This window comes from Harpia harpyja, chromosome 23, assembly GCF_026419915.1.
Source record: "Harpia harpyja isolate bHarHar1 chromosome 23, bHarHar1 primary haplotype, whole genome shotgun sequence".
Lineage (NCBI taxonomy): Eukaryota > Metazoa > Chordata > Aves > Accipitriformes > Accipitridae > Harpia > Harpia harpyja.
The window spans coordinates 17,131,236-17,145,957 of NC_068962.1; the positions used below are offsets into that span (position 1 = coordinate 17,131,236).

The window sequence follows — 14,722 nt, forward strand, 5'->3', positions numbered from 1 at the left end:
TTGCCTTCTAACTGGATCTTGTGGAGTTCTAATCTAGGTGTTCCGATGGGCCTTAAGGGCACCTGCCCCCAGCTCCAGGGAAGTGCTGTTAGGTATTACCTCTGCTGCTCCTGTGCATCTCCCCTCTCCTCCTTTCAGCCGAGGAGGCTCTGAAAGTGTTTTGGCCTGAGTTTGATAGGCCGACTTCTTCAGTGGCGTAAGGCAGAGCGGTTTCATTGATTTCCCAGAGCTACACAGATTCACACCATCTGGGAAGCTGACACAGAGGATTTACAGTGAAAAAGGTACATCATATTTTTATTATTTCCTGATGTTGTTTTATTGTTATGACATCACGTTCTAGACAATGATAATTCAAAAGCCTCCTTTTATAGCCTTTTTACTGGGCTGCATAGATGGAGGTTTAGGCTCCGTTCAAAGGCTTGACTGTGTAGTTTTCACTCAAACTCAACCCAGCACAGACAGAGTCAGCGCAGCAGGACCGAGCCTGACGGCAGTATTGGTAGAAATGAATATTGGCTTTAACAAACCAATCTGAATTCCAGGAAGTGTCTGGCATGTTTTGATATGTTTAATTGCGATATTATCTATAGCTGAGGGACTCTGATCAGGTTTGGGCTTGCAGTCTCCGATGGCCTGATGCCATCATCTGCTCCGAATCAGGAAGAGCAGCGCTGATGAACTTTCCAAGTCTCGAAGAAGCTGCTGGCTCTTATTTGAAATATTTGTCCTTGCTGTCCGTGACATAAGTGCACTCACGGAGAAGCAAGTCTCAGCTGAGATGGTTGTTTTCCACCAGAAATTTAAAACTTTGAGCATTTTTTTCCTGTCTCTCATCCTCAGCCCAAAAGGAACATGACTGGACAGAAAGAGCCTGAAGTTAAGTCATGTAGGTGCTACATTCACTGCAGTGAGACTTTCTTTTAGGGGAGATAAGGAAGTATGTCTTGTGTAGAAGTGTATTTAAGCAGGATGACTTGTGATTGAGGACACATAAATTTTTTAGTCTATACCTCTAATTAGCTCTTCTTATTTAATGAATTGTTCCAGGTGATTTTAAGCAGAAAGTATTTGAAAAATTACAGAAATCAGATTAAGAAAGGCAAGAAAACAACTATTTTATACTACACAAAACACCTCCCACTGACTGCCCAGCTGGTGCAGCCCACCTGGCCCACCCATCCTTTGGGAGGGACTGCAAATTTCACATTAGCTCTGGTATTTGTTGTGACCATTGACACTGTTCCCCCCACTTTTGAGTGCTATGCCAAGGGCTGGACAAATCATAAGCAAAATACACAATGATAAGAAACTGTAGTGATAGCATGACACTGTATTTTTGCCTTTTATTTCCATGTTTTAGATGTATACTTATGTTTGTTTGAGGCTTGAACTGACAATATAACAAATGAACATCTCCTTGCAGGTACGTGACAGCAATGTATAGCAGGACTTCAAAGTATGTTTGATCTTAGTGCCCCTAATATACTAGGGGCATCAAAGGAGGGACTGGTGCATGTGACTAAATACCTCTAAGCTTTAACTTTGAAATTACCCTAGCCTTTGACAAGAAGCGTTCAAGGGACAGGTATGGCAATGCCTGCCTGCTCCAGGCAATGGGTTGTGTTGGCTCAGAGGGGAGAGGTGGGTCTATACTGCCTGTGTCCCTTTCCCAGTCTGCAGTTAGTTATTTCTGTGAAACTGGGATGCAAAGCCTGAACCCTCTTCTAGATTTTATGCACCTACCCTGTGCATGTGATGAAGACAACTGTCTTATCTCCCTTTGGAGATACAGCTGGAAGATGAGTGCAAGGGTTAGAGCAATTGCTCATGAGCAGGAGCTCTCAGCTCAGCAATGTAATTGGAAACGACCCATATTCCCATTTTTTTGGAGCTAGGTTAACATCACTGTCTCAGCTTCCTGAACAGTCAGTGGGGAGGGATCAGTGATTCATCCCGCCCAGCTTAGACCCATATTTTAGGAAGGAATGAATTGCCCTCTGGCTGATGAAAACCTTAGATGAGACATCTAACTTTTAAATGACTAAAGCTCGGTGACACAGATCTCCTTCTAAATCCAGAAAACCTGTTTAATTTGGCTACTCTTTTGACCTTTATCTGGAAAAAAAAACCAAAAAACCACTAACTTTTCATCAACACCAAACACTTTAAGTTTACTTTTTTATTTACTACTATCCCACTGCTTCCTGAGGTCAGCCCTCCTTAGCTTGTGGGCGTTTGCCTCAATTGAAAACACAGCGTGGCTGCTCTAGTACAATCCCCTACACCTCCATAGACTACGAAGGCACCCGCTCATTTTACTGCTGCTGTCAAAGTGTCTTTAACAGCCCTCGTGCACATGGTGGGGGTGGAAAGCTTATCCCAAAAGTTTGCACTGCTGATATTATTGCAGGGCTCTGTCACTGAGGGACTCGGTCCCCTTGGAGCAGGGAAGCCTTTGGACTTTTGTCACTGGGAAACAGAGAGAGACACACACACAAGGTGTTTGTAGCTTTACATCTCTGTGCATCACCTTCCCGGCAGTGTTAAAATCACGTCTGTACATCTCAATCACCCATTGCAAAACTGTGGGGCTGGTGCAGGTGCACTGAACTTACAAAAACAAGGAGTGTTTTGGAAGCTTCTCAGATGAAGGTTGGCTTTTCTCTGCTTAGTCTCCACTAGATAGGTTTACTGAAATCCACAACAATGGGTGAAAGGGAAACCTCATGTAAACCAATTTAACGCTCTATATACAGTACAGCAGCCTTAGTAAGGGACTAAAGCGAGGCCAAATTCAAGGCCAGATCCTGCAAAGTGCTAAGTCCCTCAGGTCCCGGGGCAGGATGATCAGCATCATCTAGAATGAGGACCCTAGACTGTACCGTGCGCGGTGAACTTTCAAAGGCGCTTCAGAGAAGTCCTGATCTTGCCAGTAAGGGTACCTCAAAGTGACTCTGTTGTAGACCGTAATGGAGTTGGTGCATTAGCTGTGATAGTGTGGAGCAGGCAGGGAGCGGTTACTTCTGAATAGTTTATTGATCCGTTTCCTCATTTTTAATGTTCTAGAGTAACTCACAGCTATGCTTAAGCAAACAGCAGAATGTTAAGTTTATCAGGAGCTGTGTGTTAGCCTCTGAATTTCCATAAAGTATTTGAGCAGAAGAGAAGCAAGGTGTGTAAATAGCACAGTATCAGCAGCCTTCCGTCTCAAACAGCTGGTGTGAGCAGGGGCAGCGGTCCCAGCCCGTTGATACACTCTGGGATGCCCCCTGCTCTGCTCTGCATGTGTGCATGTGAGTGGTTTTGAACACTTTCTCATTTCCAAGCCAAGCAATTAGCAAAAATTCAGGGCCCTGGCTGTAGTTTCATTTAGAAAGACAAATTGAGTCAGGTGTTGCTTGACTTAAGCCTGCCTCTTCATGAGCAATGAACCGACTCCGGTCTCCCGAGCGGAGCAGGAATGGACCGAGGAGCCGTACGCAGCTTCTTTGCTCACAGGTTTAGTCTTTGTAGTCTGCGCTTGGGCCAAAAGCTCTCTTGCTAAGCCTTCCTCCGGCCATGCTCCCAGGGCTATTTGAGTCACTCTGTCGCTCCTTTCTCTGCTTCTGTTTTTCTCTTGCTTTTTTTGCATATAATTTACCATAATAACAATAAAATGTCTTCCACGAATTTCTGTGTATGGAGCAGAGGTTGCAACTTTAGCTGGTCTTCACTTCCGTGAAAGGGATTAATTATTGCTAACACTCATTGCCATAAGCAGCTCCAGTAAGATTTCGCCCAACTCCTCAGCACTGTTTTCTTCACTGCTTCTGTCATTTGTGTGCACCCCCTTCTGTGCCTATTTAGCCTCATGATTTTGCAGGTTTTGGTGTTACCAGAAAAGTCATTACTTATCCACGACCAGTTACTTTCAGGGCTGCATGTCCTAGGAGTGTGTTTAAGACCTTGGGATTCCCCATAATGTAGAGTTCAGAAAAGTACAAAGGTAAATCTATGCACTACAAGCTGCTCTAAGTCAAGATTTCATGAGAAAAAGGCAATAGTAGAGGTCATCCTTTCCAGGTCAAGGCTAATTGCTGAAAAGAATGGAAACAGCCTTGAAGTTGTTAAGGGAAAGGGGATAGACAGAAGATTATGAATGCTTCCTGTGTTCCATAGGAAATGAAAACTTCCTATTTTCCTTTCTTAAGCCTATTTCCTATTGAAATCAGGAGCTATATCATTTAATTGTGTGTATTGGTTAAGAAAGATGGGGACTGTTTTCATGTAACACACACATATAACCAAACCGAGGTGTTTTTGTGTCAAATTCTGACACAAGGAAGCCAGCTTCCATTCCCAGCACGGATAATTAAGTGCTGATGAAGCAATTTAATTCGAAGGATTTTAATCAGAAGCTGTAACTTTCACCCCTATAAAACTGTGAATAATGATGCACTGAAACTTATTTATGAAAGAAATGTCCCTATTGGTCTGGATAATACAAGGCTTCTGACATTCATTCTGGTCTCCTACCCTGTGCTGTGTCATTGCTGTGTTGTTTTTTCAAATACAACACTTTGCTGAGGTGCCAGAGGCACATGTGACAGAGAATCACCAGAAGCCTTTGAAAAATCTAAAATATATCTGTATTTTTAAAAATGTTAAAAAGATACAGTCACAGTTATGGTCCTGCTGTATCGTTTCACGCACCCAAGGACAAACAGAGATGCATCTCATGACTGTAAACTGTTTGCAAAGGTGAGAGTGGGGTCTTTGTTATGGCCCCCTCAAACACAAGTGCTGTGTCATGAGCTTTGCCACACATGGTGCTGCTTAGGGCAAGACCCCTTTCTCCCTGCAAAGAAGTAAGGTGATCCACAGTGAGGTGGATCTCAAGGGCATTGCTAATAACACAAGAACAGCCATATGTGGTCCTGCTTTTCTCCTGCTTTTTTCCTGCTTTTCTCCTGCTTTTTTTCTGCTTTTTTCCTGCTTTGGGGAGACCAAAAGTCTGGATTGCGGGGGGGAGATGCCAGTGGGTGACTTTCCCCAGGTCTTGGACCTCATTGTGCGTTTGTTGGGATATAAATGCCAAACCTAAACCATCCCAAACTGAGCACATTATGAACCTTTGGCAAAAATAGTCTTATAACAGCACCTTAGATAGAGATCAATTTGTCTTGGTCCCAAGCGCAGCTGCAGTCTAGGGGTGGTAATTCATTGTAAACATGTTTTGAGCATGTCAGGCCTCATAAAATCCCTATCTTAGATTATGATGTAGCTTTAAAGACAATACTCTGCAGTTATGTAGGACCAAAGTAACTCCTTCTATGCATCTGCTGAGCTGATTTGTTTTCAAATGTTGATTTAAGTTTTAGTTTTTATTATGTGATATTGCTAAAACTATGGTTTTATGGCAAATGTGTTCCAATGCAATAAAAATGTGCTTATTTTTCTGCCTACTCCTTGAACTAAGAATAAAATGCCTTAAGGGACCATATAGATTTAATAGATTTTCTGAATTAAAACCCCCTATGATTAAAATCATAATCTTTGGTGGTCCCACATAATATTTTGTAGCTGACATTCATATACAGTGTAATGTAATCTTGGTTTTTGATGAGACTTCTGCCTTTGCTAAGTTTCCTCTCTGGCTAATTAATGTTTCTGCCTGCCATTGATTTTTCAGATCCACCCAGCTTTCATTTGTTATTTTCTTTCACTGATTATTTTAATAGTGTGCCTTAATGTAGCATATGTTTGGATTCCTGCTCCAGTTTTATCCTAGCCATTATTAACAATGTAAAGCTCCTCCTTTATATGACAATGCTAATGTTTTTTAGCTGTGCTTAATTAGCCCCATCTTAGTAGGGAAGCACCGTTGAAGACTTGTGTCTTATCTCCTAATGTTTCAATTTCCCCTTTTGCTAGGAGATAAAAGCTGATGATAATCCTGTGCTGCAGGTTTGGGACACAACCATCTGCAGCCTTGTTTTAGAGTGTAAACAGGCAGGTTGCTTCCCACTTACACTGCTACCACCGTGGACTGTTATCTTCAGGCTAATGGTAATTACATTTGTGTATCTTCAGAGGATGTTAATTACAGGAAGATGCTCTCTTTTTCCAGAATACTGGAACAAGTGCACTGCAAGTCTGGAGCAATAAAGAGGGGGAAAAGCATTAAATCACAGGTGGGAAGGAAAGAAATGAAACAAATTTCCAAAAGGCTGTTTGGGTGGCAAAGGCAAATAAAAGAAGAAAAAAAGACACGTTAAACCTTGCTGTCACATGGAGGTGAATTGGCCAGGAGCGTGCGAGCGACAGCAGAGCGGATCACACTGACTGAAGGAGGTGAGGACGGTCGGAGCAGCGACTCGGCTGGAGCGGGATCTGCGTGCCGGAGACATCCCGGAGCAAGGTGGGCTGCGCTCCGCCTGTGCCTGCGAGTGAGGGGGGGTGGCAGGGGATTGCGGTTTCCCCGTCACTAGTGTCTCCTAGCATGGGGCACAGCCCGTGGGTCTGGGAGCCAGGCGGGAACAGAGCATTAACCCACACTGACTGTGCCGGCTACGAAACATCCAGACAGCAAGGATGTCTGTGTTTTTCAGACAAGGTACATAACGCAGTGGCAGACATTCGTTTGACTGAGCAAGTAGCTGTAATGAAGCTTCAGTTGGCATTATTTCTGAATCAAGAAGGCCTATAGCAATTGGACCTTTATTTGTACTAAAGGCTATATGCCAAAGTACTTTTGTATGTTTAAAAATTAATGTGTTCAGGAGGATGGTGGGAGATTAAAAAAGGATGAATTGAGAGTCAGAAATTCTACATCCATGTATGCAGAGGTGCTGGAGTGAGAAACATTGCTTCATTCAGGCTTCAGGTGAAGTCTGAGGTGTGACAAATCTGACTCCTCTCTTGCGATCAGAGGAACACGTTATTGCCATTGCGCTGGATCCTGTCTCCAATGATGACCGGACCAGATGGTTTGGTTTCGAAAAAAGCTACGGACAATTAAATTGCTGTGCAAGGCACTGGCAGCGCCAGCTTTCAGTAATTCCCTGTCTTTGTGGGGATGTGATGTGGTGGGAGTGGAAAGCAAAAGCAGAAACTTAATATGACCCTTGCCACAGGCATCTTGGATAAAGCACTCTCGATCCTGCAGAAGCCGATTAGTTTTATACACACAAATAGTCCCACTGTGGCACAAAGCGTGCAGAAGTTTATTGGAAGATGCCCCGAGAAGGGAAGTGGGAGTGAAGCAAGCTGGAGGAATGACTAATAAGAAGTAGAGGGGAGCTAAGCACAGGGCAGCAGAAGTTCAGCCACTTGGCTGATCCATCAGGTGTGGGTTACAGCTGGAGCATCACATCAGATAAAGTAAGAGGAAGAGCCAAGTGATGGCAACCACAGGGAAGAAAATCACCAGGAAGACTGAAAAGTGGAATGATCCTTTAATACCACCAAGCAGGGTGAGAAAGGAGAGGAGGATTCATAATGTGATGAATGCAGTTACTCACATCTCTGACTCAGGACTGAATGGGTGTTACTACTGAATGCTTTTTTTGTGATTGTATTTTGGTTATTTTACAAGTAACTGAGTCCAAAGGGAAAATGCCATGAAGCCCTTGGGAAAGCAGAGGTTACTAGGCCAAAAGGGATTAGGCAGAGAGTCTGCAAATGAGTGAACACAAAGAATGTGTAAACCTAAACATCTGAGGCATTCATATCTGAACAACCACCTTAGGTGAGAGAGGCATGGTTGCAAATATGAACCAATGGACATGCACCACAATCTTTAAATCTCACTGTAACAGGCCAGGGGACCGTGTAAGAGCAAATGAAGAGGAGAAGCCAGAAGAATCCTGCCCAACTTGCCTGTGCCAAACACACAGAGTTTCCCGAGCTCCTCAGTTTGCGCCCCAGACCGTACCCAGCCACATCCCTGTCCCTGCTGCTCTGAGTACCTGCTCTTTTTAACCTCATGGCCCATAATGGAAACTCCACAAGCTTGGATGCAAACTGCGATCTTGCCTAAACAAGAGGAGAAGGCTCGTCATCTTGGTGGACCCCCTGAGAGGCAGGTCCGAGGCCAGGCAACAAAACCCATTTCAGCCTGGCCCGTGCTGTGGTGTTTCCCGTCTGGTGGGTAGGATCGCTGGTCCCCAAGGGCACGGCTTCGCCCTTAGCTCGGCACAGTGCGTTCCAGGCCAGGAATGGGTGCCTCACCTTTAGGGGAGCCTCGTAAGACGTGTCCCTCTGCCGAGTGCCCACCCCTGGGACCCCTAACAGCAAATGCACTATTTCTAAGGCACGCGCCTCCGGGCCTGGGACAAAAAAAGACTACTTGCATGCAAAGTTTTTACAAATTTGGTCACTGTGACCAAACTTTATTACCCATTTTATGGAACTGTGACAAAAGTCTAGGAATCAAACAACATGGGGATCACAGAGGCTATTATGTTTATTGTGCTGAACAGACTGTGATAATCCATTAAAGGAACATTTTCAACAAGCAAGCGATTCGAAGTACAATCGTAGACAGCAACTCTACACGAAGAACAAAGCAAAAAGTTAGAAGACACTCAAAAGAAAAAGTAAACTGTAGTCAAACATCTTGAAGCGTTTTTTTCCTGCAAACACACCTCTCTTGCAGAAATGGTAGAAGAGTTAAATGTCCAGTCTTAGTTAGCAGTGACCAATGACAGCAAAGAACAGTCGTATAAAATTTATCTCCCACAAAAATAAACTATATATATAAAAAATTTTATGATGTTCTCACTGATTCAATGGCCACATGCAATTTTTCAGTCTGAAAAAATGAGGTATAGTAGGCCCTAAGAGGTAGTAATGTGTTTTGATTGTACTACAATATATAGAAAATACAAGATTCAGTTCATCAGAGTGGTAAGTCTCTCGGAGGTTGAAGTGTGACACACACCCAGCGATTATTTCTGTGTCATCTACTGAATACTGTGGTTTTAAAAAATGCAAAAAAAACCCCAAACCCCAAAAGGGACTTGCTAAGGCTTGATTCGATGCCCTTTGAAGTCAGCAGACTTCCTTCTACTGCCTTCAAGTGACGCTGGATTTGGCCTGTTAGAGCTACTGTATAGCTAGGATTATTTCTCTTTCACTTAATATTAACGTGCCTGGTTGTAATACTCCGATCAGCTCTTTCTCAGCGATTTCCGTCACTGAACCCTCTGCGGGCTTTCGAGGAGGTCCGCATTTCTTGACACTGCCTCTTGGAAGAAGCCAGTAAGTAGTTATCTTTAACTGCATTTGGCTCGGTACTAAAGCCATACCAACAGACGCCTTCCTGAGAAACTACCCCTGGCCCAGTTATTAATACAATGGTACAAAGTACTGACTAGGAAAGAGAGGAAGAAGGGAATAAAACAGAAATAGAGAAAACGAAATAGGAGAGGAGAGAGAGAGAAAGAACAATGAAAGTGAGAGAGAGGAGAATAAAAAAACCTCTACATAAGAAGCATTTAAAATAAATCTGGCTGAAACATATTACAAAATCACATTTGTGTAAAATACACGAAAATACTTGTCAAGTATTTTCTTACAATCTACTAATTATTTTTTTAAAACACATATTTGTGATTGCATTATGCAAAAGCTGAGCTTGTTGCTTCCCACCTACAAAGCTTCAAGTTTCTTTGAAGGTTTTTTTTTGTTCGGTTTTTTTTTTAATACGAAAGTAATTTAAAATGTGTTCATTTTCCACAAGTTATTTTACAAAAATAGTTTTGAATTAGGGATTAGTTGCAGTCCTAACTGTTTCAAACGTCTCAAAACTAATGCTGAAAGTAACAAGTTCATTCCATTTAAAGTCTGGAGGTAGGTCTTTGTCAATCAATTAGTCCATTTCTTTAAACAATTCATTTGAGGTACAAACTTGGACAGTAATATTTAAACATTACAGCTAAATTTTTTTCTATGTCATGTAGTGTCATTGAAGAAAATTATCCTTACAAACCTATCAGCAATTCAGTACAAAAATATATTCAAGTTAACAGTACATTACACAGAAGTCTAGCAGAGAATAGGGTAAGTACATTAAAAAAAACAAAAACAAAACCAAAAACAAACCAAGAGAAAGAAAAATACATAGTCATGCTGAAACACAATAAAGATATTGCTTCCTTAACTGCAATTAAGTGTTGAAGTAGAAATAAGGGGAAAATGCAGATACTCATGATTATCTACCCAGTAAAAATTTCCTGCATTGAATGTGTATAGCAGCATGTATTTATCAGTCTGTTGAGTTATTTGCAAAAATCAGAGGTAGTATTGAATAGTGGGGTAATATTGCATCTGGTGCTAAAAGTGCTGCTTTGAATGAAAAGATGGAGAAATGCCACTGGCACAGAGGTGCTCAGTGAACCATCCTATGTCAAAATACATTGCTTAAAGTAATGCACGAGCTTAGCTGAGGTACGTGGTGTTGGTTCTTACATCATGACTGATGAGTAATGAGGAGAGATTCAATTCTTTTGAAATACTGGTACGGGGCGAGTGGAATCGGTCGAAACTAAGCAAAACATCTGGATTATTTATGTTCAGATAAATTCATGATTAATTTTGAGGTACCTTTCTGTATGTTTTAAAACACTTTTCTCGATAAAGACTTAGTCATTAATGGCATAAGAGTGTTTGGTGTCAGTCATTTTTGTTTCCATAGAAAACGCCTGGCTCTACAGAAAGCCAACTCCATCTGGCTTCCTATTGTCCAGAAGATGAGGGCTGTTCGTCTTGTTTACTACTACTACTACTGCTGATATGTTTGTATCTGTAACTATACAACGTATCTTTGTCTTTCTTCCCTTTTGCAAAATGAAAGTACCTTTTTCGGGTTGATTTCTTTCTTCCAATTACCAGCTGAATGAAGTGAAAGATCAGCTTTCAATTTTTTTCCTGAAATAACAGTAAGTCTTAAAAAAAAAAAAAAAATCAAGTACAAGTCTACAAGAAGGTTACAAAAAAAAAAGAGTAGTATCTATCCCTTATCTTTGGTGTTCTAAAACAGGGAGTTCACTAAGTAGGGAGTGGGTTGCTGGAAGTGTTGCAAGGCTTTAGTGTTACACACCCAGCCTTTCCTATTTCAATGCCCATTATAATGACTATGTTACAAGTTTCTTGTTTATATGCAGTGCAGTGAATGACATAAACCTGATTTGGAGCTCTTCTTGACCCATTCACCCTTACTTAGCAGCTCAAACAAACTATTAGTAGGTTAAGAAAAAAGAAAACAGTAATTAAAAGTTGCATCGTTAATCTGTGTCCCCTGTGTGTTACAGCAGTTTTTCACTAAACCTGGGACTGTGAAGGGATTACAAAGAAGATGATTAGTCAAATCCTTTTTAAGGTTATGCGATTATTTTTTTTTCCCCCAGGCAAAAGTGGAAAGACCATGGCAATAGAAAATAAGTGGTCAAGGCAGTGTCTTCTCCCTTCAAAAGACCCAACTGCTGATGAGGTAGAAATTGCATGGTGCTGTCTCCTAGTCTTCCTCTGCCGATTCTTGTGAGGACGTTTCTTCAGTCTCTTCCTAGAATACACAAACAGAAAAAAATACTGTGGCGACTGTGCGTCTTAGGCTGCCACCTCACTCTTCTCTCACGCAGCTGACAATTACCTCCGGAGCTAACAAAATGCCCTTTACAGCTGCTGCGACACCTCAAGAAGCCACCCCGGGGAAGGAGGTTCCCTGCTCTCTGATCCTCCCACTCTGCCTTGCCAGGCTTTCCTCCTACCCCAGGGGCTGCCAAGAAAAAGTTCGTGCTCTGTCATGGGCCTCTTAGGGCCAGCAAACGCGGGCAGCCAGGAGGTGGAAAGCATTTTGAGCAGGTATCCAATGTTAAGCGGGTGCTCTGGGAAGCCTTCTCCTCCCCATCAGCTGTCCTCCTCCGCCCTAGCGCTGCCTTCACGTTTGCCGTCAGCAGGCCCGACCAAACGCGATGCTCTTATGTTGCTTATTCAACAAATGTGCGGTACCTTTCAGGACACGGGCGGTAAACTGGGGGCAATAAACATTTCTGATAAAAGCGGCTGTCAGTGAAAAGTTGTTTTTTATCAAACGCTGCACATCACTGCCTAAGACAGCACGTGAAAAAGATCTAGGATGAAGAGGAATTTACCCCCTCAGCCAACTGAGACCTTTTAAGAATGACCAGCTTAAAACAGCTTATAACAGTCTTCATACTTTAATAGATTTGATTTTCCACATGGCTTCATTTTGTCTGGGTGGCTAACTGACACAATTTATAACTCTCTTCCTTTCCCAGGCCACTACAGTACACCATTCAGCAAAGCATGCCTTAAAGCTTGCCTGCGTTATATGACCAAACTTCCATTCATTAGTGTTTGAAACACCTCAGCTGTGAAGGGCTCCTAAATGCTACCATGTGTGACACTGCTGCAGAGGAGCAGCATCAAGGAAAAACACTGGGCTTTAATCATAGGCCACTGCTCACTGCAATCTCCTTTCAAAAGGCTTTAACCTCCCCCCCACCTCCCCGCAAGAAAAGGCTGAAAAAAAAGCTGTAAATCCAGGGAATAAACGTAAGTATAAATGAATGGATGACAGCTTAAAAAATATAACCATAGCAGCATCAAGCCATGAGATTTCACACTGGTTTTGTTTAGTCTGCTTTGGGTTATGTGGGAAATGTGAAAAGCATGAAGCAAGCGCTCCCCCCTCTCCCTTCGTACCCTTACCCCTCCGTTAAAGCTTGGGCCTCAGATATTTAAGCCAGTAGGTTTATACCTCTTGACTAGGAAACAGGCCATGACCCTGGGGTACTCTCTCGAGCACCAGGCACAAAGGAAGATGTAGCATGATCAAAGCCGTGGACGGAGGAAAGAGAGCAAAGTCAAGTGTCAGCTGCCCTCTGACCTTGAATTTTCAATTAATATTTAAATTCCAGAAGACACCGATCTATCATGCAGAAGGATTTCTTCCTCACAACAACTCGTGACCAGTTGTAGCAGGGTTATATTCACAATGCTGCTACGAAAATGATCCCCGACTCACGAAACGATCAAGCCAATTTTACTCCGTCCCTGGCAGCACTGGGGGACCTGAGCTCACACTCCATCGCATCCCATTAACGCGTAATGCATTTTCCCTGCTTATCTGCCCCGCAGAACAGGGACTGTGACTGTTACAACATTTCAGTCAAGAAGAAAAATGGTGTCTAAGGCACCTAACGAAGGGCTAATTTGGGCTGCATGTGGAGAGACAGTGCAAAATATGTTGGTCTGAGCCTTGCTAATTCAGAGCTCGGGATGATCGTGGCAGACACTGGCTTTGCCTCCAAGCCAAGTATTTCAGTTAAAAATTACGACTGTGGGTTCTGGGCTCTTAAAATAATACAGGTAGACGTGTTTTGGTATTTGGTGATGATCGTGTGCTTAATTCCTTACAGCACTGTGGTCAGCCCTGAGCCTCTCATCATTGTTTCCCACAAGACGGCAGCGCACGCGTGAGCACCGAGTAGCAGCTCTCTTCGTTTTATGCTTGGCTTGTCAGGAGACTACTGAAACTTCATGGGCTCATCTTCCATGAAGGTAGACTTCCGATCACAGCGTAAGAAGGATGGATGAGTGGCAAAGTATGTGGAAGGACATACTCAGAGTCCAGCCAGGGTGGCCACAAAGAGCTATTTTTAGTTAAAGTTTTGCCCACTCTAGTGATTTTTACTGTGAATCTCACAGTATTTCTTTTTCCTTGTAGCCCCTTCTACAGTGACCAAGAAAATTAATGAGAAGCTCTTCCTTCATGTGTATATATATGTTCATGTAATGAAGAATGAGTTTCTCTCATTTGCATATGTACATGCAAATGTATGTACCTGCAGTACCTGGAAGGATGAGAAACAAAAAATCAAGATAACACCCCTCCCCCAAATTTAAATAATAAACTAACTATTAAAAAATTTTTGAGACTGGCAGACTTCAAATTCACATCAGTCCTGGGAAAGTCTTTTTTTCATGAAGAAAAGCTGGCAAAAGGATCAGACTGTTGTGCAGCAAAAAGAAAACTTTCCTTCATTAAGTTCATTCCTTGCAAAAGCCTAAGATAGCTCAGTTGCAGACGGGTGGTTTTAAGCCAACCTATCATGTAAGTCCCTTGTCAAGACACAGATGGAGACATGATTGCTGCTCTGAAGTGCTTACAATTCAAACAAAGGGCTAATACAAATCAGACATATATGCATGGAGGGACCCAAAGGAAGAAGCCAGTAGAGGTTCTGAAAGAGAAAATGCAGATGTATAAGACAGGAACAGAGAAGGATTTTTTGCACTTGTGAAAAACGGGTTGCAAATATCAAAAGGTTGTGCTGCTGTGATCCTCAACCCACTCTTTGCCTCTACGGCACCCACACGCCCACACAATTCTCCCCAGAAGGTGGAGGGGGGCAGGCATTTTGAAAACTGTGCACCCCTTAGAAGTTGCAAACCAGCTCTGCACTGAATCATTTCAGCCAGAGATCCACTGAAGTGCATTGCTTGGCATGTCAGGGCACTGGGAACCTCAGGGGAAGGACGCTTCACCATCAGTTAGCACCCTCCAGGCACTTACAAGCCCTCACAGACCCACCAAGGTCGATGGCATAGCCATGTATCATAGGATCAGACCCTTAGTCAAAAGTCCTAGGAGGAACTGGGGCTGGAGTTAAATATTTTGTAAGTCCAGATGTGCTTCTGATCAAGTTGACGA

At 42.9% G+C, this 14,722-nt stretch overlaps 1 protein-coding gene across 1 annotated transcript in view; it reads right to left on the bottom strand.

The window, feature by feature from the left end:
* Positions 1 to 8,379: 8,379 nt before the first annotated feature.
* HMGA2 (high mobility group AT-hook 2) overlaps positions 8,380 to 14,722 on the bottom strand; it is a 120,776-nt gene continuing 114,433 nt past the window's right edge. The window contains exon 5 of the mRNA XM_052774712.1: positions 8,380 to 11,548. Coding sequence (XP_052630672.1) covers positions 11,501 to 11,548 — 48 coding nt within the window. The 3' untranslated portion in view covers positions 8,380 to 11,500. The remainder of the gene's footprint in view (positions 11,549 to 14,722) is intronic.